At 39.6% G+C, this 25000-nt stretch overlaps 1 protein-coding gene and 1 pseudogene across 3 annotated transcripts in view; both read left to right on the top strand.

Annotated features, from left to right (window-relative positions):
- Nucleotides 1-5468, top strand: part of LOC149112036 (uncharacterized) — a 7445-nt pseudogene extending 1977 nt beyond the window's left edge.
- Nucleotides 1-25000, top strand: part of LOC110060099 (uncharacterized) — a 45724-nt gene that overhangs the window by 2663 nt on the left and 18061 nt on the right. For all 3 annotated transcript variants that reach the window (XM_089289682.1, XM_089289683.1, XM_089289684.1), the window contains exons 3-4: nucleotides 14316-14409; nucleotides 22966-23125. In XM_089289682.1, the coding sequence (XP_089145808.1) occupies nucleotides 14316-14409; nucleotides 22966-23125 (254 nt within the window). The remainder of the gene's footprint in view (nucleotides 1-14315; nucleotides 14410-22965; nucleotides 23126-25000) is intronic.

The raw sequence follows: 25000 nt of genomic DNA, 5'->3' as shown, positions 1-25000 counted from the left end.
TGGAACATGACATGCAAACCTTTGAAACAGCTAGTTATTGTATTTAACTGTGTTACATTGTTGTCAAATTATGTTTGGCACCTGCAGAGATTGGGTGAGATCCTTGAATGCTTTATTGTGTTATTAGTGTTTCAAACAATTGTCTAGTCTTATCACAGTGTGATCTGCATCATGGCACCTTTCTATTGGTTACACCCATAGATTTGTCTTAGTAGCTATAAAAGCACCATGATTCAGTGTAAAAGCACTTCCCTTTGGGGACATGCTGTACTTACTACCCTCCCTCCTTGTGTGGAGGATATATTTGTTTGTCAATAAACCTGGGGGTCATCTCCTTCGGGATTCGCGTTTCAGTCTTCCAGTAGCGACTTCCACCAAGCTTTGGGCAGTGTTTTGCCCCTTTCATTTGTGCACCAACCAATAGTCTTGTCCAATCTGGTGCTGGCTTCCTCAGCACCAGTGAGATAAGTGAGGCTTTCAAGGTCATGCATTCAAATTTGACCTGCCAATACTCTTGCCTCTTTCCAGTGCGGGGTAGTGCTGGTGATAAGTGAGGCTTGAAAGGTCAGTGTACTTCCTGTTGTTATATTGTAATCAAGTTGACCTGCTGTTACTCGTCCATTTCCAGTGTGGTAGTGCTGGTGACAAGTGAGGCTTTCAAGAGGCTGTGTCTGTAAGAACCGACCACTGATTTTACTTCAAAAATTCGATTTTTCTCATAAGCTGGGATTTCAAAGCCCTTACCTAGTCAATCACTAAAATGAGTTTTATTTCATTAAAAATTCCAGTTGAAGTTTTCTTGGATTGATTGAAGTTCGGTCCGCTTGACACAAGTTTCATGCCCGCCGAAACTGGAAAAATAGCACATATTGCCGGCACTCTAAAAAAAATAATATTCACTCAAAAGTCCCAATTCTTTTTTCAACTATAGATATATCATAGCAGTTTGTTTAGCCATGTTGCAATTATAATTCAATGTTGTACCTTCAACAGTTAAAAGAAGATTTTCTACCCGTTAAATCGAGTTTTGAACCAAACACGAAAATAGCTCTACTTTGCAGGCACGTTTTATAAATGTGGCACCTGTTTGAAACTGCTGAACTACATGAATAGAAAGTATAAATGTCCCTTAATTTAAAACAATAATAAAATTTGTCTGCCCACTAGGTTTTCTAAACTAACGACCGCTTAAAGTTCCCAATCTTCCCGTTATACTCACGGGAAGATTGGGAACTAAATCACTTGTTGTAAACACAAAATGGCCGTGGCATTTATCAATCCTTCCTTGGCTTCCCGAATCACCGTTTACTGTTCATATATGTATGTGTGCAGAAAGTTGCCCAAAAGAGTGCTTCTACAAACCTTTCAAGAGGAGTCTACATGATTAAATCGGCTTCGAGGAAAATAATGGTCATTAATAGAAAGAACATCAAAGTATGTGACGGTCACGCTCGACACAGATGAGAAACGTATAAATCTACTCTATATACAAACCTACAGTTGGAAGGAAAAGCTGGCAGTTTTAATGCTACCTAGGTTTCAAGGATCGCTACAAAGGACCAAAACTTTAATCTTGAAGTCAGGTAAGAGATTTACAGGAATTTATCGGAGCACTTTAGTCTTAACGAAGGCGAGTGTGTTAGTTACTCACTGGAATATTTTCAAAACTTCCTGAACTTTAAGCGGTCGTTAGTTCAGAAAACCTAGTGGGCAGACAAATTTTATTATTAACCGCACGGCCATGGGCCAAGCGCGGTTCATGGTTTACCCGTGGTTGTTTTTTGATTTGTAGGCGACCAGACCCAAGCTTTCACTCGTTCAAATTTTGAGTCATGCAACCTGTGATGTTTACTCGCCAAAAGCTGTTGAAACATTAATAAATCTCATCTCTGATACTGACTTTTGCGGGAAAAAAATTAAAAACCCAGCGTTCATCAAAAATTATATTTTTTCAGCAGAAATTTCACTCGGAACATATACATATTAAACAAGATGGTGTTGTCTACAGGATTCCCTGTGAGTGCGGCAAAGTCTACATCGGGGAAACAGGGAGATCTGTGCAGGAGAGGATCAAAGAACACGACAGGGATATACAACTCGCCCATACCCAGACCTCCGCCGTTTCTGAACACGCCCACGAGACCGGCCACCATCCTATCTGGAATGAGGTCAAGTTTATTGATCGAGATCCTCACTGGTACACATGTAGGGTCAAGGAAGCTATTCACTTAAGACTTCACCCTAACAACATCAACAGGGATAGTGGAATTGAAATTCCTGAAACATGGATACCCACGATCAAGAAACACAACAACAGGAGAACGGTACAACAGTGGACCACTGAGGGAACAGCTACTCGCCGGAACAATGGAACAATAGGAGGATCGAAATGTGCCAATCACAGCCGACCTTTGTGATATAAATGATACCTTGCAATCAGTCAACCTTATTGCCTGAAGAAGACTAGCAGTAAGCAGTCGAAACGTCACGATCTAAATCTCAAGTGACCATATCGTGAGACAAATGATAATACACTTTATTATTGCATCTACCACGATGAATAACAACAACCTTTTCCTCGACATTGACCAGAAATATGGGCACACAGCCCTAAGGTTGATTCGTCAACATGAGTGTTCCTCACGCAAGCTCGCATGCTATACCAACCATCTCACCTTTCTCACAAGGTGTATTAAGAACCACATTGTTCCAAGAAATCTGCAAGTTCGGCTGCCAGTTCCCACCAGAGGTGCACGCAGAGTCACTGAACTAGCATCCATGAGATTCGTGAGGGAAAGAATCAGACTGACGCAGAGAGCCAAGGCAGATACGAAGAAAGAAGCCGAATCAACAGCACAGAGCATAACATCTGCTCTTTCTACGGATGACGCTGCAGAGGTACTCGACAAGGCTAAATCCACTACGCAGTGAGTCTTTAATACCACCAAAGACCATCAACAGCGCAAGTTTGAGAAACTTTTGCGAGAGAAACAGTCTTCTGTTTCTCCTACAACTTTTGTTGACAAAACAAAGTGGGTTATCAATTTGTCATCCAGGACCCTTAACGAAGCTGAGGTGTCCTTACTGAAGAAAGGTCTAAACTTTGCCGTGACTCCTACGAGCATCCCAGCCACCGAGATCATTGCCAAGATTGAGTCAGCAGTCAGGCCACTAGATGCGGAGCAAGCAGACACAGTCAGGAGATCCGTCAACACCATCCTTCAACAAGCACAACCTCCCACGCCCAACATCACGAAGGAACAGCAGGAGGCGCTTAAAAGCTTAAAAGAGGACAACTCCATCATGGTCCTTCCGGCCGACAAAGGACGTGCCAGCGTAATCCTGGACGCTGACACATACCACGCAAAAATGTCAGCGCTAATTGATTCCGGACCGTACCAGCTGCTCAACAAAGATCCGACAGACCGCTTGACCCGGAAGCTATCTGAGAAGCTGCTAACCCTGAAACAGAGTGGACACATATCAGGCGGTTTATAATAAGATCAGACCCCAACACAAACAACCACCTAGGATCTATGGTCTGCCCAAGATCCACAAGGCTGACACACCGCTTAGGCCAATTGTGTCGTGTGTCAACACCTTCGCATACGACCTGTCTGCTTTCTTGGCTAACGTATTATCTCCTCTTGCAGGTAACTCGAACTTCACAGTGAAGAACTCAACTGACTTCGCATCCACCATTGCCAGTGAAGAGATCCAGGACCACGAGATCATGGTGTCTTTCGACATACAGTCACTGTTTACCAACGTACCGATCGAGGGCGCCGTACGAGCCACGCTACAAAAAATGGAGAACGACGCGGGCCTGGCTGACCGCACGACACTTACACCAGTTCAAATCACGGACCTCTTGAATTTCGTATTAAGGTCTACGTACTTCCAGTACAACGGATCGATTTACGAACAACAAGACGGCACAGCCATGGGGAGCCCTGTATCCGCGGTTATTGCTAATCTCTACATGGAGATATTTGAAGAACAAGCAATAGAGTCCGCACCTTACAAGCCTAAGATCTGGAAACGCTACGTAGATGATACTTTCACCATCCTGGACCGGGATAGAGTTGACGTCTTCCTGCAGCACCTGAACAGTCAACAACCATCAATCCGTTTCACCATGGAGATCGAGAACAACAACAAGATCGCCTTTCTCAACACGTCAGTTTACAAAGAACCTGATGGCCGCCTTATCACCAATGTCTACAGGAAACCAACACATACTGATCAGTACCTAGCGTATGATTCACACCACCCTCAGTCAGTAAAGCGCGGTATTGTGAAGTGTCTGTACGACCGGGCTAAACGTCTCGTCACCAAACCATCAGTAATCGCTGGAGAGAAGAAACATCTGTCATCTGTACTTGTTTCTAACAGATATCCCTTCTCTTTTGTACAGAAGATCACAAAGGCACGAACAACCCCAAGAAGAGAGCCTGTCGCGGAATTTAAATCCACCGCCGTTTTACCTTATGTCCAAGGAGTTTCGGAGTCTCTCCGCCACTGCCTAGAACAACAAGGCATTCGCACCGTCTTTAAGTCCGACACGACACTTCGGTCACACTTAGTGCGACCAAAGGACACCGTCAACCCGGCTAAACAAGATGGTGTTGTCTACAGGATTCCCTGTGAGTGCGGCAAAGTCTACATCGGGGAAACAGGGAGATCTATGCAGGAGAGGATCAAAGAACACGACAGGGATATACGACTCGCCTGTACCCAGACCTCCGCCGTTTCTGAACACACCCACGAGACCGGCCACTATCCTATCTGGAATGAGGTCAAGTTTATTGATCGAGATCCTCACTGGTACACACGTAGGGTCAAGGAAGCTATTCACATAAGACTTCACCCTAACAACATCAACAGGGATAGTGGAATTGAAATTCCTGAAGCATGGATACCCACAATCAAGAAACACAACAACAGGAGAACGGTACAACAGCGGACCACTGAGGGAACAGCTACTCGCCGGAACAATGGAACAATAGGAGGATCGAAATCCGCCAATCACAGCCGACCTTTGTGATATAAATGATACCGTGCAATCAGTCGACCTTATCGCCTGAAGAAGACTAGCAGTAAGCAGTCGAAACGTCACGATCTACATCTCAAGTGACCACATCGTGAGACAAACAATAATACACTTTATTATTGCATCTACCACAATGAATAACAACAACTTTTTCCTCGACATATACATATTTATATTCGTTTGAATCATCAATGAAATGACCTTTTCCGGATATTTTTTCCTTCGGGGTCAACAAAAACCTCCGATTACAAAATCACGCCGAACCCACATGTTGCAAAAAAAATCTCTTCAAAACCCTGATTTCGAAGCAATATATCACTTAAGCGTTAATAGCTACCACACATTGACAGGCGGTAAATCTATTCCTTAACAATCCAGCATTATCGCGTTAAAATTTCAGCGAAATCGAACAAAACCAGAATTAATTAGAATTTTTTTGTGACCTCCCCAGACTTGACCTAACAAAGGAAGCCAGGGTCGCCCATAGCAACCGAAAAACACGCACATAACAAAGCCAACGTTTCAGCCAAAAAACCCCAGAATTATCGCCTGAGAGCTTAAACTTGAATGGGAACATCTTTTTCGAACTTTTTTCAACTGATTTAGACGAAAGACTGGCCTCGGCGGGCTACAAAAAAGACCAAGAGAGAAAACAGAACAAGACAGCACGAAAACGAAAATACAGCTTACTTCTGGATAAATTCAGCCTTAGAAGCCAGCAACTGGTCCCAAATTACTTTCTGTATCCTTACAAATGTCCTGATTTCCATCTCCGAAAGATTTTGCCCCAATTTTGAGCAAATAAACATTTCGCCGGCGGCGACCACCATTACAGTGGCTTGCATACTAAATTAGCTAAATTAACAAAATTCTCCCGAGGGGGGGATATGACAAATTTGGTGAGAATCAAAAGTAACGCCAATTTTCTGTCACGTTTTTAATCTGTGGTCTCTGGAGTGACCAAAATCGATACATCAGTCGGGATAGGGTTTTTTTTATATGACTTGTGTGACTACTTTGCTAGCCCTTTACTCGTGGAAAACACCAATTAAATTTAATCATGACTTTTAAGAAAGAAAACTGTTGTTAATAGTGTTATTATCTTGTCGTTGATATCGTTCATGCCTATACATATCCCGAAGAAAGTTCTAGATTAAGACCATTACGTCATCGGAGATTTGTCAACGGCTACCACTGATGGTGCAATAATACAGTTTGTGTTGATCAAGTGATGTGATATCTACAGTAAGAAAAGAATCATCAATGACTGCTTTGGAATGTGCACTGCGTTCCGATGGTAGTGCTAAGCAAACAGTTAAATTTTAAAAGCGCGGTTATAAGATCTAACAGATCTTCTTGTTTTAAATTAAGGGAAATTTATACTTTCTATTCATGTAGTTCAGCAGTTTCAAACAGGTGCCACATTTTTAAAACGTGCCTGCAAAGTAGAGCTATTTTCGCGTTTGGTTCAAAACTCGATTTAACAGGTAGAAAATCTTCTTTTAACCGTTGAAGGAACAACATTGAATTATAATTGCAACATGGCTGAACAAACTGCTATGATATATCTATAGTTGAAAAAAAGAATTGGGACTTTTGAGCGAATATTTTTTTTAGAGCGCTGGCAATATGTGCTATTTTTCCAGTTTCGGCGGGCATGAAACTTGTGTCGAGCGGACCGAACTTCAATCAATCCAAGAAAACTTCAACTGGAATTTTTAATGAAATAAAACTCATTTTAGTGATTGACTAGGTAAGGTCTTCGAAATCCCAGCATATGAGAAAAATCAAATTTTCGAAGTAAAATCAGTGGTCGGTTCTTACAGAGACAGCCTCTTAAAGGTCATGCAAATCAAAGTCACTTCCCATGCCAACCGCAGGGTTATGTCCCCCCTGATAAAGGATCTGTTTACATCACTACAACTTGGGCAATACTTTTAGGACACCTTTAATGACCAACTATCACATAGCGAATCGACAACAGAACAACCTGGTACATGAGGAGATGCGAAGATAACAAACTTATTATGTCATGTGAACTCAACTCAACCAGTAATAATAGTCCATTATACAGCATACATTATCATAATTATCTCAACATTTTCACTTGATAACTATGCTGTATGGTAAAATACTGATCCACTCAGAATCCTAAAGCTTAACAAGGGTAATCACATAATATCATGCACGCCTAATAAATCTCAGTTTCTCAAAGGCAAGTTTCTCAAGTCCTTTTGTCATGATGTCTGCAATCATGTCCCCAGTAGGACAATAAATCACTTGAATTTCATTGGAAAAAAAACTCTTTTGCGAACAAAATGATGACAAATGTCAATGTGTTTAGTTCGGTTATGGTATTTGGCGTTCTTTGCCAGTTCAATGACTCCCTGGTTGTCTTTGTAGACGGTAGGCGGGGCATCTTTCTGTCTTCCAAGATCTTCCATTAAACGGCGTAGCCATACAGCTTCCAGTGTAGCTGAACTCAAAGCAGCATATTCAGCTTCAGTAGAGGACTTGGCAACTGTTGCTTGTTTCCTGCTTGACCAACTGACTGTGCCACTTCCAATTTGAAACACATAGCCTGATGTTGATCTTCGAGTGTCAACATCTGCTGCCCAATCTGCATCACTGTAGCCAATTAATCCTGGTTACTCTTCAAGAGCAGAAAATTTCAGACCATACTTCAAAGTTCCTTTGAGGTATCTCACAATATGCTTCATGCCAATCCAGTGATCCTTACTTGGTCTTGACATATACTGGGGTAAGACTTCAACTGCAGCAGCAATATCTGGTCTTGTTGCTGTTGACACATAGGTCAAACATCCAACATCGAAGGGCTCATCACTTGGTGTTTACTACTGAAATCTGCCTAGCTCAAGTGGAGTGGAAACCGGTTTGCAGTTTTCCATTCCAAATTTCCCGAGGACTTTCTCCACGTAATTGGGCTGGCTTATTATCAGTGTTCTGCTCTCTCTGTCTCACTTGATGGACATTCCAAGGAGATAGTGGATTTCACCTTGGTCAACCATTTCAAATCTTTCACATAATGCAGCTTTCTCTGCTTTCGGCAATGCAGGTTCATTCAAGACTGGTCAAAACTGGAATGATGTTATCAACGTACACACCCAGTATCACGAAACTGATGCGATCATTGACGTCTTTCACGGATTTGACATAAATGCATCCATCAGCATTGCTCTTGTGATACCCAACCGATTTCAAATACTCATCTAAAGTAGTGTTCCAACAACGAGCTGACTGTTTAAGTTCATAAATGCTCTTCTTCAACTTGCAAACGTGATTTGGTCTGTCAGTATCAACAAATCCTTCTGGTTGTGACATGTAAATCTCACAGTCCAATGAACCATTCAGAAAGGCAGTTTTTACATCCATTTGATGTATTTCCAAATCATGCACATTAGCTAGCGCAAGCATCGATCTCACAGATGTGTTTCGGGCCACTGGTGAAAACACTTCATCATAATCCACACCTTCCACTTGAGAGTATCCCTGTGCAACAAGTCTAGCTTTGAAACGATTTACAGAACCATTCTCGTCATGCTTGACTTTCAAGACCCAGCGGGATCCAACTATGTTCTTTCCTTCAGGTGGAGGAACTAGATCCCATGTATTGTTCATCAATAAGTATGGGTTATTGACCAAGTGTGAGGTCAAGATTGCTGGATATTGGCCAAGTTCCTTTTCTGCGTGTTTATGGACCGAGACGGAGTTGAGGTCCATAAACTCGCAAAAAAAAAAACGCGCAGCCAATATCCAGCCATCTTGACTGACCAAGTTTGATCAATGAAGGATTTATTATTTGGCTTTGGGGAAATTTTTCTTGTGGGACACGGCGGGTAGTCCCAAGTGGGTAAAATAGCTCCATCTTGCCCACTCAGGTAGCCAATCACAGCGCAGGATTTGATTCATCTTGCCTGCTCATGGTCTCTTCCATCTCTGAATTAACTAATAGGCAGTCATCATCATCATCATCTCGGAATCTGTTTGGCTTTCTTCACTGCCTTACTGGTCCTAGGTTTAGAACTTCTTCCATAAATTTATCTTCATATGTCCTCTTAAGAAGAGCTTCGTCATGTGGTGCTCCCACTGCTTCAACATTCTGTGGAACTGAAGATTCAACATCCTTTTGAACTGGGGGTTTAACACTCGCTGGAACCACAGGTTCTTCATTCTTTTGATCTGGAGGTTCAACTTGCTCTGGAACTGCAGGTTCTTCATTCAAGGGATGTTCTGGAACACTTTCACTGCCTTCGTTCATACCGGTATCTGGAAATATGCTCTTCATATCTACTGGGGGTCCCTCCTTTGACTTAATCTCCTCTTTAAAATGATCAAAGTTATTTTCAAAGAATTGAACATCTCAACTCACAATGAACTTCTTCTTCTCTAGGTCATACAATTTGTACCCCTTGACACCAGGAGGATATCCAACAAAGATTGCTTTGTGGGCCTTAGCATCTAGTTTTCTGGGCTGGTTATCTGGAACGTGCACATAATTCACACAGCCGAAGACTTTCAGCTGAGAAATGTCTGGTCTTCTACCAAACAGATGCTCAAACGGGGTTTCATCCTTCATTGCTTTTGTGGGGCTTTGGTTGTGAAGGTACACTGCTGTGCTGCAGGCTTCTGCCCAGAATTCAGTGGTAATTTGGCCTGGTAGAGCATTGATCTTGCTCCCTCCATAATAGTGCGATTCATCCATTCAGCAACTCCATTTTGCTGTGGACAGTATGGAACAGTGAATTCGTGAGAAATTCCGTTCTCAGCACAGAATGTGGCAAAGTCGTTGGAAGTGTACGGTGCCATACTGCAAGCGATGGCTTACTGTCAGCTGTTGAAACCTGAGCATACTCAATGGTATTGATAGAGTACAGTTTGTCATGCAGCAAACAATTAATGACAAATTCCTTACCATCCTTAAGTACTAAACATTTGTCCTTGTCAAAACGAATTTCTGCTCCCATTAACACCATTGCAGGTACTGAAAGTAGGTTCCTGGTCAACTTTGGTACAAACAATACTTTATGTAAGTCAAGGACAACATCATATGTACTGTTTACTGTAGGAAGTCTTACCTTCCCTTCGCCAAGAGCACGAAACACTGTGCTGTCTCCAAGGTAAATGTCCTTTGGTTGATCGTACGGCACATAACTCTCCAGAATGCTTCTGTCATTTGTCATATGCTTTGTTGCTGCCAAATCAATGAAACATTCATCTGATCGATTCATTGTACTTGAAATGAGTGCAACTCCCTCCAGTGCGGCCATATTTGAACTTTCCCTTCTGTTGTTGTGCTGTTTGTTATTGTATGGACAGTTCTTCACAACATGCCCATCCTGGTTACGTTTAAAGCATGTGACTCCCTTGTGTTTTTCTCATTCATCGTGGTGAGATTTAGAACCTTTAATGGAATTGAAATTCAGAAAACATCCACCACGAACGCCGCCAGCACCACAGCTTCCACCACGTGCTTGATGTCTTCCTCGGTTGAAATTTCTTCCTCTATTGACAAAAAGCGCATTGTCGGCGGATTCTTCATTCTCATTCTTTTCTGCCTGCTTCATATATTCTTTGATCAATAATCCTTTGACATTCTCCCAGTCAAGATCATCGGCATTTCTTGCATTTAAACTCGTCAGGAAATTATCGTAGGACTCGGGTAAACTTCCTAACATCATCGTGGCGAATTTCTTCAAAGAGATTTCCTCATTCATTTCTCATAACTGCTCAGCGAGGGAGGTCATGTGGGTTAAATGTTGCATCAAATCCGCATCTTCTTTCATGCTGGCTGCGTAAAACTTACGATTTAAACGGACAAGCTGTGTGACTGATACAAACTCGAACTGCTTCTGCAATATTTTCCATGCTTTGAGCAGGTTAGTCACCGAAGAAATTTGAACTTGCAGATCTTTTTCCACGTTCAATGCATTCAGCGAAACAGCTTTGTCAGATCGCAATCAAAAGGCATTCTTCACAGCCGTAGTTGCAGTTTCCGTTGGGGGAGTTTCTTGACCTTCTTGTGTAAATCCCCATAGACCACGCTCCATTAAAACGAGCTTTATGTTGTACTTCCATAACTGGTAATTCTTCCCGTTCAGCTTCTCAATCTTTATAGTTTCTGACATCAACGTCATGTTTCACGGCAAAATAGCATTAAATAACACCAATTCCATGTCCTGGGCCCATAACCTGATAAAGGATCTGTTTACATCACTACAAGGGCAATACTTTTAGGACACCTTTAATGACCAACTATTACGCAGCGAATGGACAACAGAACAACCTAGAACATGAGGCGATGCGAAGATAACAAACTTATTACGTCATGTGAACTCAACTCAACCAATAATAATACCGGTAGTCTATTATACAGCATACATTATCATAATTATCTTAACACCCTCACATTACATCAAATGATGTGTGGCTTTCTTTATTTTGTTGATATATATGTGCTATAATAATAATAATAAGGTATAATAACACACAAAAGTGAACTCTAACAGAACAGGGACATACTTTTGTTGCTGAAGTAAGGTTACTGTAGACCTTCATGGGCCTCTTTTGTCCAATATTATTTTTTTACACCAAATTCAAGACTTCTACTCTATCTGAATTTTCCAAAAAAAATTATTTTAAAAACTTAAAACACGTGTTATCCACAAAAATGTGAATTATTTAAAACGAGTCAAACTGATGTAAGCCAATTAAAATGTGCCTTTGGTTGAACAGTCTCAATTTTCACGGCAACTGATCTCATCCACAGAGTGGTATTTCACTTCTTTTGTTTATCCCTTACGTCTTGCAATTTCTTGCAAAATCTTCGCTTTTGATGATAATTTTCTTCTCTTAATTGATAGACTAGGCAATTTTGAACGCAAGTGCAAATCGCGAGCGAATGTTTCATCAATGTACTGCTCTAGCTTCTTCTGGCACAGAAGTTGATTGCCATGAAATTACCGGTGAATTTAATGGCTGATCTGACAAGGCAACTTCTCCAAACGCTCTTTTCCTCTGCTTCAAAGAGTGTTTTACCATATTCTAGTAAAACAAACAGGCCAATAAATTACGCGCTTAGACTTGACACGGCTTGCCAAGTAGGCCTGTTCAGGGCTATTCCACTATCATTCCTCTTTTTTCCCTTTTCCTTAGCTTCTTTTAACCATTTAGCAGCTGATTTGGTTTATAAGCTGTTGGATGCTTCATGGCAGACTTCGCTAAATATAAACATTGGGCATTCATTCCCGAAAGTGTTGCTGTAGCCCGCTGGGGAGTTCGAAGCTGCATTCCATTGGCTGGCAGCATTGCCACCTTGGCAACCGCTTCAGTGAGGTGTGAAAACTGTGAATTTCTTTCGAGGCGCAAAACTCGAGGTTTATTTTTGCATGAATGACATGTACCTCTATTCAAATGAATTAAATGTAGATTTATCAGATTTTAACGAAACTTGGCCAAAATCTTTGTCACATATTAGTACACCAAAGTGTGTGAAGCTTTTCCAAAAATTGAAACTTTTTCCTGTGACCTCCCATTGAGTAACAGCAGTCAGAAAATTTTCTATTGTCCAACTTTAAAAGGGATTTCCTAAGCAACCAACAGAAATATTGAAAAAGCCGCACACAATTTGTAATAGCCCATCATCTCCTGATTGATAATGTCCAGTCGGTTTGGATGTCAGCAGTAACACAAAGGCTGGTAATTCAGTTTAGCAAGTACAGTCATTTTTGTGTTTAAAGGCTTATGCATGCCTGTTAAAACAAAAATAGCAGAATATATTGTTATTTTTTCAGATTCCACAGTTTATTAGCTTTACAATGATATATAGCTTTCTTTGTTTGCTGAACACAGGATTGAAAACTTCTCACCACTCCCGTTCCTTACTCCCAAACCATGGTTTCCCATCATTTATCCAGAGCTTGAATTCACTTTACCAATTGCAGCATTCAAATCCCACCATTAAATATGGTACATGTAACTTCTTGATCTTTATGTTGTTCAGTTAAAACTCATCCTTGTCCTTTTTTCTAACCTCTTTTCATGGCACATAGCATTGTAAAATATTCTGTTTATTTTTTTGTTCCTGCTTGCACCTGATTGAAGTATCCTTAAATAATCCTGGGGTCTTGACTAAGGCTCCCAACCAATCAGTGCATTCAGAACTTCATCTTGACAAACACCTTTTTGAATTGCTTTGATTGGTGTTTAATCTAGCATAGTAAATGGTTTGAACCCAGGAGTATCAGTAGTTCAATGAGTTCCGTTCAGGGTATTAGATGACTTCCGTTCAGGTTGTCGAAACATCAGTCACCAACAACAGTTCTTTTCATAACTACCCTCACCCAGATGATCACACTGTAAGGACTACTGTTCAATCTAGGTCACAAATAATTTGATCTTTTACAGGGTGGGGTTGTAATATATCCCCAAGGCATGGAGGAATCTAGTACATGGTTTAAAACCTGCTGAGAGCAGATCAAGCTCTCAATCTCAACAAGGCCCAAAACCAGAGGGGGCAATCCAACACCCTGAGACACTTTGTTCTCTCCTTTTTTAACCTTCACCCCTGGCTCCCATCTCCCATCCACTAGAAATTTTGTTTACACTACAGTTAGATTTAGAAATTAACAATATCCTACAAAATTGCCCAGAATATCCTTACCTCATTGTATGGCCTGACAGTAGCTACATGTAAAACAGAATCATGAACTTTTCAGAAAAGATATAAAATGTAACAGACCTCTTGTTCTGTCTTACAGTAACTGTTTGCAGAATGGAACATGAAATAATCAAGTAGAATATTTGCAATAATGGAAAGTGTTTCATGATTAAATAACAGGACCCCAGGTATTACTGCTCGAAATCCAAATATCTACTGAAGATGCAAGCTTGTTTTGTATCAGTCATAGACAGTGTTTATTATAATGCACATGATTCAAACTTGGCAGCAAGCATCCTTATATAACTGTTAAGTGACAATGCAACAAGCACTGGAAATCGCATTCTGCACACTAATGGATCCTTGACTTGATGATGACATGTTAATCACCCTTTAGCCAATTATGGGCTAAAATACCATATTAATACTTTTGTTAGGCCGGATCTGACAACAGATCCCAGGTCACAATAGAGGGTCTGTTGACAGACTAAGTTTTTTTATGTACAAAAATACAGTCATGCTATTAATATTATTGTAATAATTTTGGTGTTAAATGTGAATAATATGTGATTTAACAATATTTAGGTTTCAGAATCAGCTGCCTCAAGAAATAAACAAGAGACCGGAACAATACTTAACCCAGAAAGAACTGATCAAGCTCATGGACTGGAAGTTAACAGTAAGTTATCATTCATGAAATAAATTGCTATTCCCAGCCTCAGGAATTGAAAGATTGACTAGGGTATAATAAAATAGTGCATGCTTTTGTCATGAGCAGCAATAACTATTCAGCTGTCATACGAATGCTTACTTGTACATTATTATACACTTGTTCATACATGTACAGTACTTATCAAATCCAAACAAATTTTATTGAATCTTACTAGATTTGTTCTCATTGAATTTGCATTAGACTTTGCAGCAAATTTGAAACTCTGGTTCTTATCAAAATTAAAATAAGCCAAATTTCCTGGTTTGAAGCAAAATTTTGGAGTAACAAAATTCACTTTGGGAAAGCAATATTTCACAATATTTTGGCAAAATGAAAACAAAACTGATATTCAAAGAAAAGAAGGCTCAAAGGAATGAAAATTACTTCAACACCAAAAAACGGCTAAAAAGAGGTTGACATTGACCAAATTTGAGGAATGAAACTGTGCTAAAGTCCAACCATGTTTTTATTTTGCCTTGCCATATTATGTCTATGATAATTCAAATTTTTTCGCAATTTGAGTTTTGCAAATGTGTGAGCCACATACAAACCCATTGCAAAGAATATAAATTATTTTCTCCCAATGCCACCAAATATTGTGGTAATGTTGTCTCAAACTCGTATTTAGTTTTGTATTGTGATTTAACCAATCCATTCTTTGAGAAACTAAATGAGAAAAACATGAAACTCAGCATTTTACTTTTGATTAAAGTGTAAGAAATTTGTAGTATGTGAGAAGATTTGTTCACAAAGATATGCAAGATATTTTTTTGTCATGTTACAGCAAGAAAAACACATGATGATAAACAACTTTATTTAATCACACATTTTACAAAACAATTTTTAAACCTAAATTATTTACTGCTAACATTAAATGTAATGGTACGGTTATTAAACTCCCCAAAACAGAAAGGGCCATTCTTTTTCTAAATTTAAATTCTCGCTCAATGGTGGCAACCTCGTCTTTTGGTTCGCTTTCAACCTTGCTGTACACTTCCGACCTAAAATGGCACTAACGTTAGAAATTCCCAGTTCTAAGGTGTACTAATTTACTATCTACCCCTGCATTTAACAGACTAGATGCACACATTACCTCGGAATAGTGCTGGCCACACACTTTTCCTCTTCTTCACGAGTTTTAGGAGGTCTAAATCTGTACTCTGCCATTTGCTTTGCAAAGCAACATGTTCACTCAGAACTGACAAACAGCTAGGTAACAATGTAACATTGATGAATATTCAAAAATTGTCACAGGGCAGCAATTAGGTGATAGAATCACATTTCACATCTCAAATATAATATTTGAATTGAGAAAACTTATTCAAATGATAATTTAAACTAATTTTCTTTGTTGGAGAAGTAATTTCAAAAACTCGTGCTTCGGGTTTCATCAGGTTTCCAAACGCTTGAAAACGATAAAACCAGTCGGCCTGCAGCCTCATGGTTTCAACTGTTTCTCGCGTTTGGAAACCTGATAAAACCCTCACACTCGTTTTTGAAATAGTACTTAATGCACCATCTGGTGCTGCAACTCAAATGAATTACTGCTTTGAATGGTTGATGAACAGTTGTAACCTGCCTTTCAATTTGCCTACATCTGAAGCTCTTTTTTAAGGCAGAGTGCATTATTGGGATGGTTTGGGGGTTGACATCCACTAAAGCACTCTCATGGCACTTATGTACTAAGGCAATAAGGTATAAACTTTAATGTTTGTTTAATTTATTTATTAAATCCATCTTGAAATCACTGGTTATCCTTGCAATCTGATTGGCTCTCAGTGGTGCAATTTATTCACGAATCGCACTATTTTTTGCTCTAAATGGCATCTTTTTTTCAGCCAATGAGAATGGGACAGTAAAACAAAACAACCAATCAGATTTCAAGATTAGTTTAAAGTAATTAATAAAATTTCAGGAAAATGAAAGGCAAAAAGTCATTGTGTGAAGAATTTTGCAACTACTGTTGCCAAAACTTTGTTGTTATTGTTGTTTTTTTCCAAAAAAAATTGACGAATTTAATTACGGTTCTGAATGACAATTATGAGCTCCTTCAGGATGAAGACCTACTTTAATGGAAGTTTCCAACTTTCAGTGTCAATTTTGACGAATATTTTGGCGATTTTCATGATATGATACTGAGTCCAGTAAAACATAAACAAACGAATACCACACAACAACAAATTCAGAGCCATCTCAAGAAGGTAGATGTTTCCAGGTTTCTGGTAGTTTCAAACGAAGCAACAAAAGAGCTCAACTCTGTTGCTGTGAATAAACATAGTCAAAATATGCCCCGCTCCTTACAAAGCTGGTGCTACTTCCACCATCTTGGAAGTATCTTGAAACAAATGGCACCGCAAGAACTTGACAAAGTCCTGAGTATTGAGTCCTTCGCTGAGGTCACAAAAAGAAATGGAGATGGTAACGAGCCGAACTCCCTTAAAATCATGCCATTAAACGGTATGAAAAAAAAACGTACCATCCACTGGGCATCGTGCACTCGAAAGAGTTTCACAACTCAAAAGAAATCCATCCCAGAATTACACAGGATGCACCTTCAAACTCCTTCTCCAAAGACAATGAAAAGTCTCAGCCTCAACCACAGAAGAAAGAAAGGCCTTCCATCATTGATTCAGGCTACAAGAATTGAACTTTTATTTCTGAAGTAGACTATTTTCGTTCTGACTTCAAAACTGCTTGTTTCTTTGTCATGCTCGGATGAGTTTTCGTCACATGACATCGTTTTGCATACTAAATGAGACGTAAAGGCATTTCCTGTTCTGCTTTGTTTTTGACAAACCTGCTACGGGAACAATACACCAAAAATCTAAAATTTAAGGCGCTACAATTGTGCCATTTCAAAATGGATCTAATAAAGTGGCAATTGAACTTCGTGTTGTGCAATTTTGGTCTGAAATCATACTTGTGATTTCAAATCAAACTCGCGTTGCACACTCATTCGATTTTGAAATCACGCATATGATTTCAGACCGAATTGCACTCAACTAAGCTCAATTACCATTATTAATTTAAATTGATTAATTAGTCTTGAAGCAAGGAGGGTGGGATGGGGTACTCCTGGTACTTGTAAGCACTATGTAAAACAACTCGTACCTATGTCACTTTTGTAGCAGAGCTCTGGCAGCCTGAAGGGCCGCCAAGTGGAGCCCCATACTCATATCGGAAAGAAAAGGAAACCCATGAGTTGATTTTCTCATGGTTATCGTGGCTAGTGCTATTGCTTGTGGGCACATACGCACGATGGCAACGGCAATGATGACGGAGTTGTGCAACATGGCGGCCAGACTCCAAATAATAGGTTTACAGAGACATGCACATGCAGCCTTGGTTTACCGTGTACTTCTTTGATATTGGACAGCCATGTTATGATCAATTGACACCTGTCAAAACAAGGTATCCACTGACCAGTATCACGTGACCAAATTACAGGCTCAAGTTTAAAGCCCATTGAGGTCATGTGTTTTTTGAAGATGACCGCTGACTAAGTGCTGGTTTTCGATTGGATTGTGGGCTCATGTTAGGTAAACTTGTTGAAAACAGGGCAGGATTGTTGGGAAGCTGGCTAATGCTAACCCAGGATTAAAAGTTAGCCGAATTCTAACTTTTTCTTCTATACAAATGTTTTTTGCTGCTTTGTTTTGTGTATATATGGTGATTATTAAACCTCAGAACAGGAGGCCAAACAGTATACAGAAAACCTCACCGTAAAGTTACAAAACTCAAATCAAAATTCTACCTTTTCCTGGGTTAGCTTAATTGGACTCTGAACAACCCAGCTCAGGAGCTACACTTTTTAGGCTGGGCTAAATCTATATATTAGTAATTTCACAAAGCTACATATTTGTTGCAGAAAACCCCTTGTGCTCCTTGTGGCACTAATTTCTCTTTAGAACAAAACCAATATTTGCACTTAATGTATGCACAGCTTAAAAAGCGTTAATGTCAACTACATATTAGGTGAAAGATATATTTCATACAATATCACACACTAACGTTGATTGCTTTTCCTACATGTAAATGTGGTAGAACCCATGGTACATATCATACATGTATGTGTGCATTAGAACTAGCATAGTTAGCGTGAAACAAGAACGCAACTGTCACAGAGTATCTTTTGGAATTACGCCTAACTAATGGTTCAAATATCATCTGTGGTTTCCAAACTACAATAGTGTGTTAACTTCATCCTCCATGAAAGAAAGGAAAAGTTCATATCCACAGCCAAACCTTTCTTGAGTATTGGCATTAACTTGTCAAGTTAACTTGTCAAATTGTACAAAAATGTTGGTACAGACTCCGTGGCACCTACTGAAAGCATAAATTAATTCAATCATTCTTTAAGGAGATTCGTTCACCAATGTAGGATATATTCTCAGTTAAGTAGCGTAGTTTACTTTCAATAATTCTCGTTGAAACACTTCTCAGTTGTATTAATCGATATCAGGTTGTATTGCCAGTTTTCATGTGACGACATCATCATCAAAATTAAAAATATTTACCAGTCCTTCTGTTGTTTTAGTTTCATCAGATATGAGACCCTCTAAGAATTTGACTTTTTTAATTTTGCAACATTTATTTTAAGCTGTACAGAGTTCCTCAGTTTGTTATAGAAAACGTTTGAATTTCCAAGTTTATTGGTTGTGTGACATTAAAATGGTGGCCCGGGAGGGCTCTGACATAGGTCAAAAGAGGAGTAAGTAAGTTTTATTTGCTAACTGAACAGTTCTTGCACTAGACGAATAATTATTACTTTCAATGTTTTGGAACTCTAGAGTAATAATTTTTCATTTCAATAGCAAAACTCAACAAAGGATGTTTCTGTTACTTTACAGCCGCCATGTTAGTGCCCCTTGGAAGGGCACCAACGTGATGTCTCCATACAAAGCTCTATAAATTTGGATGAAGCACATTTCCGAATAACACATGAATGAAAAACTGCACAGACCTCAAAAATCTTGGCAAGGTTGTAATTATATATCAATCATCTACAATAGATCCCAGATTCTTGACTTAATTTATTGAATGGTTACGATTTTTATTTTAGATGGCATGACAGCGTAAACCAGCAATTAAATTGAATAAGTGGTTTTATGGTGTCAAGAGAATGTGCTGTTCCAGGACAATTTGATAATAAGATTAGTTCTTGTTTATTGGTGGAAAAGAAAATTTGTATATTAAATAAAACAAATCGTTGCTCTTCCATTTCTTCATCTAACATTCAACTTTCTCCCATTTATTTCCAAAACTTTGTAAAAAAAAAATCAAAAGGCTTTTAAGCCAACTTGTGATATTTGAAACAGTCATGTTAGTACAAGGGTGGTCAAAAAGATGTTTTAGGAGTTTGTCACAGTTGCATGACACAGCATAAATTGAACCACAATCATTAATTTACCGACAGCTATTATGTTCACAGTGGTCAGCCCTCTTGCAAAATACCCTGGTCAGAAGAATTACCACCCAAAATTGTTTATGACCCATCAACTGACTGACTGACTAACTGACATAATGAGCAGGTGAATTATTTCTTTCCCAACTAACTGCTATAACTCATTCTAGCTACGCTGTACTAGCTATCACTGAGCAAAAACATACAAGCACATCTTCTGTGTGTTTTCACAAGAGTTTCATGTTACATACCTTTTATACGAGAAAAACAGCAGTATCAAGTGACAATGTTGGTGCGAAAAGTAAAATTTTCACATTCGCTTCTTCAATATATTTAATTTCACATGAGCAAAAATCAACATAAACACCACAGTAAAATTCAAGAGCTGTCTTGACAAATGGTAATTAATTATAGGTTATTCTTGGACTGTGAATGAAAATACACACATGAAACATGCACACTGCTAAGATTATGTCTCATCAAAATCCCTAGCTGACTAGCAAGGTCAATACAAACCACAAGTGAACGGCAGAGGTTATATAGGACCTGTGTTATGAGTACTGCGTCAGTGCTATACGTTGCACTCTGCACTATATGAGATTGTCTCACTAGTTACAGAAATAGTTGTAGAGATGATCTAGTGTACAGTTAAAGTTGTCTCAACTGTTCATGTGGTGAGAATGAAAAAAATAGGGGCAATTCATCCCCAAAAAAGTTTTGGAATTTGAATCATGCATGTATCTGAGCCAGGGGCGGTCCAGCAATTCCTGAAACAGGGGCTGTACATGTCTCCTTTAGTTAATAACTTTTGATGCCATCAGCGGACTTCTAAGGGGGTCATGGCCAAGCCTCCAAGAAAATTTTCCAATTTTACCCTTAAAAACACCTGATTTTTAGCATTCTTGATCGGTGCATCTGTTTGAAAACATTTAATGGAAGGCTCTATAAAAATTAAAAACTAACTGACCGATTTGCCTACCCATTCATATACCTCAAGTTGTGAAAACCCTACGCCTGTATATGGCTGAAGTCTGAAAATGGTACCCCTTTCGAGCAAAGCCTCCCTTTATAGGCTGTTATAGGGAGTACCCCCAGGATTGGTAGGGTGCATGCAATGAGTAGAAGAGGTTCTTTGTCACATGTGCTAGTAGAAGGTTGCTAGGAAGTTCCTTCTCTGCTGACTGCCGCATAGTTTGCCATCTTGAGTTTCTAAGTGCTCATTCTGAAGGAATTTAGGAAATGGTCTGGGAAATGGTCTTTCTCCCAGTACTACATGCCATCTGTTTCTTCAGATAGCTCCAGGGTGTTAGTTTTTAAACTTTGAGACCATTGAGCAGGTGGCAGGTGTCATCATCCTCCTCAGAAAATCAGACTTGTATTTGAGTAATCAGGGAATCAAGAAGGAGAGGAGCCATAGATGTTTTGTAATGATCAATTTATTGGACTCAAACTGAGAATGTTTGAGCGCTTCCTCTGTTTGCTTATCTTTCTGGGAATGACTTCAGCAATTATACATCATCTTTTCTTAACTTGACAATCAGTCAATTGGTGGAAGTGAGACAGAAATGTATAAAACAATTTTATTCTATTATTTTTTTGAAGAGTCAAACAAATAACTAAAAAAATGCTTCTCAAAGGGCAACCCCTCTCCTAGATCTGCCTCTGTGACCAACCCATTTGAGTGCTGCATTGTTGTCTGTCTTATAAAGATTGTGACACTGTGTTGTAACAAATGACAAGTGAGATCTTGAAACCACAGAAAACACAGAATGCATGTCCACTGAATGCGAAGCAATAGTTGCTCATTAAAAGAAACAAGTGAAAAGGTCAAACTTAAATCTGAGGCATGACAAGCTCAAATTTTCCATAACACCCACAAAACATCACCAATTTGTCATTGTCTGGGTCTGGGTCTGGTTTGGTCTGGTACCATTTCCAGATTCTGCCTGATTCCATGTTTTCCACACACCCACTGCTACAGGGGAAATTTGTATTTTAGGGGGATCAGAAATGCCATTTCCCATCACTATGAACTGAAAACCCATGAAAATCATGTGAATTTATTCATGGCAAATTCATGGTAAAAATTTAAGGAGTTTTCATGGCATGTAACAGTGAAAAAAGCATGGAAAACTATTTAAAAAGCATTTAATATTTCACATTTCATGGCCATGAAACTCCTTAATTTACAGGCAAAACCCTGAAATACCCATTGTTTTTTGTCGCCTTTTAATGGTTTTTCATGGTGTTGTAGTTCATGGGCTTTTAATGAGGCACTGAATTCATGGCTCATGAAAAAACCATGGTTGTCCATTAATTCATGAAAAATGTTTATGGCCTTTTCATGGCTCTTTGAAGACGCATGAAAATTGGTAATGCAATGGGTTTCAACTATTTTCATGGGGTAAGCAAGAAAAACATAGACCATGAAAAGTACATTAAAAGTATTTGACCTCCTGCTTCAAAATCATAGTGATTGAGGCACCAATGGAAATAATCTATTAAAAATGAATTACAAATTGGATGATGACAAGGACTACAAGGCATGTATCTTTGGTTGATATTGACCCCATTCAACCCTTTCTATGGTGATTAAGACAACAATCGAGCCATGTATTTTTTTTTTCCATATTGATTTATAATCAAACCAGCAACTTAGAATTATAATACTGTAGTAACATAACATTCTATTCACTCGATTCCCTCTATGTTAAAACGATGAGAATTGAACTCACCTTATACTTTGCAGCTTTTACTGTAATTGTGTACTGTTACCATGGTTACCAACTTATTTCCTAAAACATTTGATTTCGCTTTCTAACATATCCCTCGCACAATATTTTTCAATACAATAATTTCTTGCCGTGCTAATTAATTTTACTTTTTTAGTTTTGTAGTTTTCCAAAAATTGTAAGTTGTCCTTTTCTATATCGTTGTCTAAACAATTGCTGAATCCTCGAAAGATCACACTCTCTACTGCTCTTTTGACGGCTCTCCACTTTCATTGAAGCAACGAGAAATACTTCTACTCCACCTTGATTTTAGATAAGCTCACTTTTAGCACTTCAGGCAATTGTAGACCTCCAACTTATTTGCCATTTATTTACTCATGGGTGTAGCGTGGAAAGTTCAGGCCTCGTCTCACTCAATTAATACAGACAAATAGCAGTGAAACTGTAAAGGAGGTGACAAGCAAGGCATTCAAGTATTTACCCGATGTGAAACTGGCAATTACTGAACTAACAAAGTTAAAGGCTGTTGGACCAGCAACGGCGTCAGGTACCATGATAAAGTTTCCTCTACAAATAAGAAATTTGTATACAGATATTCGTGCAGGTAACCATATGAATGCTAGTGAAATTAAGGAATTTACACAGTACGGGTGAATGTATCATCAGTAGTATAAATCCCGGCTCAAAAAAATTATTTGCTGAGCTTTAGTCTTTTTATTCATCTATTATATAGCTGGGATCATTACAAATGCATGCGGTAGCTGCCGGTTTTGCCCCATGGCGAGTTCGCCCCCACCGAGTTCGCCCTCACATCGACTCAACTTGATCGAGTTCGCCCCCAACCAGATCGAGTCGTATATAGAGATTATTCCTCGTTCTTTTATCAACTGCCTTATTAGATTACTGGTGGCGAGGAAACTTCGCTTGGTGGCGAGGTGACTTCGCTTGGCGAGTTCGTTGGTGGTGAGATGACCGGTAACCGTTTGACTTTGTTGTTATGTGCGTGCCGGCTGCAACAAGCGAACAATCATCATCTAAGCTTATCAAACATACATAGGCTGAAAGAACAGAAATGGTTCTTCGAAAACGTTTAATAACTCGATAACATCCACGTAAACGCGAACACTAAAAGTTGGGGGCGAACCCGAAATAGAAATATTATAGTGGGGGCGAACTCGCTATGAGACGAAACCGGTATCATTCCAGGCATGCACATTAGTTTGCACTTCATTGCAGTTGACGAATTAAAGGTTGCTTAGGGAAGGTACGTGTTTTATTGGGAGGGGGGAGGGGTGAGTGGGCCGGGGCTTCGGAGGGGAGGGTCATTAGTAAATTTTTTACAAATAGGGGAGGGTCAAACCTGTTTTATTCGCAACCAGGGGAAGGTCACAGTTTTTTTAATTTGGCAAGGAAAAAATTACTCCATGTCGCCTAGTCGACTCTTATTTGTTAACAAACACGTGAAGTGTATATAAACCGAAAACTTGTATATACAAGCAAAGCTACCAGTCAAGATTAGTCTAAACTATTTACAGGTGTCGAAATATTGTATCGAAAAACTATCTTGTCCCAACTGACATAGTTGTCTCTCTCAACCCGTACCCGCTTTCATCCATATTTTGACGGCGGTAATGTTTCCACGCGGGGTTTAGCTGGTATAAATCGTCTCCGGTGATGATTCGTTACTTAAACTACTCGGGCTTGAACCGACAACTCGATCTACTACATCACTTTGCGGGTCAGTTTCAACCTCGGAAAGTGATGAGGTCACTTGTTGCTGCACATTTCTCAGCGGCGGCTGCCGAGGTTGTTGACACTCCATGAATCGTACAACAAGCTGCCAATGTGCGCTTTGATCATTGCGACCTTTTCAGCTTTCTTCCCTTTGAAGGTGATCTTGTGATGGGAAAAGTACAAGGATAGCTCGTCCCCCCTTAAGGACGACAGCTTATCGGAGTTTTACAGTCTAACCCAGTCAATGTCATTGTACTCCCGGTTCAGCCGTTCCTTTCGCTCCCTTTCTATCTCCTCTTTCTTCTTCTCCTTGCACATTTTTATCTGGGCAAGGTGCTCAACATACTCTGCCACAAGCTTTTCGTGGACAATGTATTTATCTGAAAACTTTCTAATAGCCTCATTGTCCCCACTGACTAGTTCACTTTCCTCAAACAATCGCTTAATCTGAGCTCGAGGCTGGAAGTCGTCTGGCTAACGGCCATTGGTGGGGGTTGCACTCCAGGAGAGATAATGGAAGTTTGGTAGCTTGCCATAGTCGGCATATGGTCGTCGAGTTGGAAGTGGAGCGCTGGTAGTCTCATCCTTCTCGCAAAATTACATAGTTGGCCATTTCTCTCTTGACACGACATTCGCCTATACTCTATATAAGGCTCCCCTTTCTCACAATGGAGGCTCTCAAATTGTT

The sequence above is a fragment of the Orbicella faveolata genome, unplaced genomic scaffold, assembly GCF_042242905.1.
Source record: "Orbicella faveolata isolate gen_17 unplaced genomic scaffold, um_ofav_v1 contig_2, whole genome shotgun sequence".
Classification (NCBI taxonomy): Eukaryota; Metazoa; Cnidaria; class Anthozoa; order Scleractinia; family Merulinidae; genus Orbicella; species Orbicella faveolata.
This window is presented reverse-complemented; position numbering and strand designations above follow the sequence as displayed.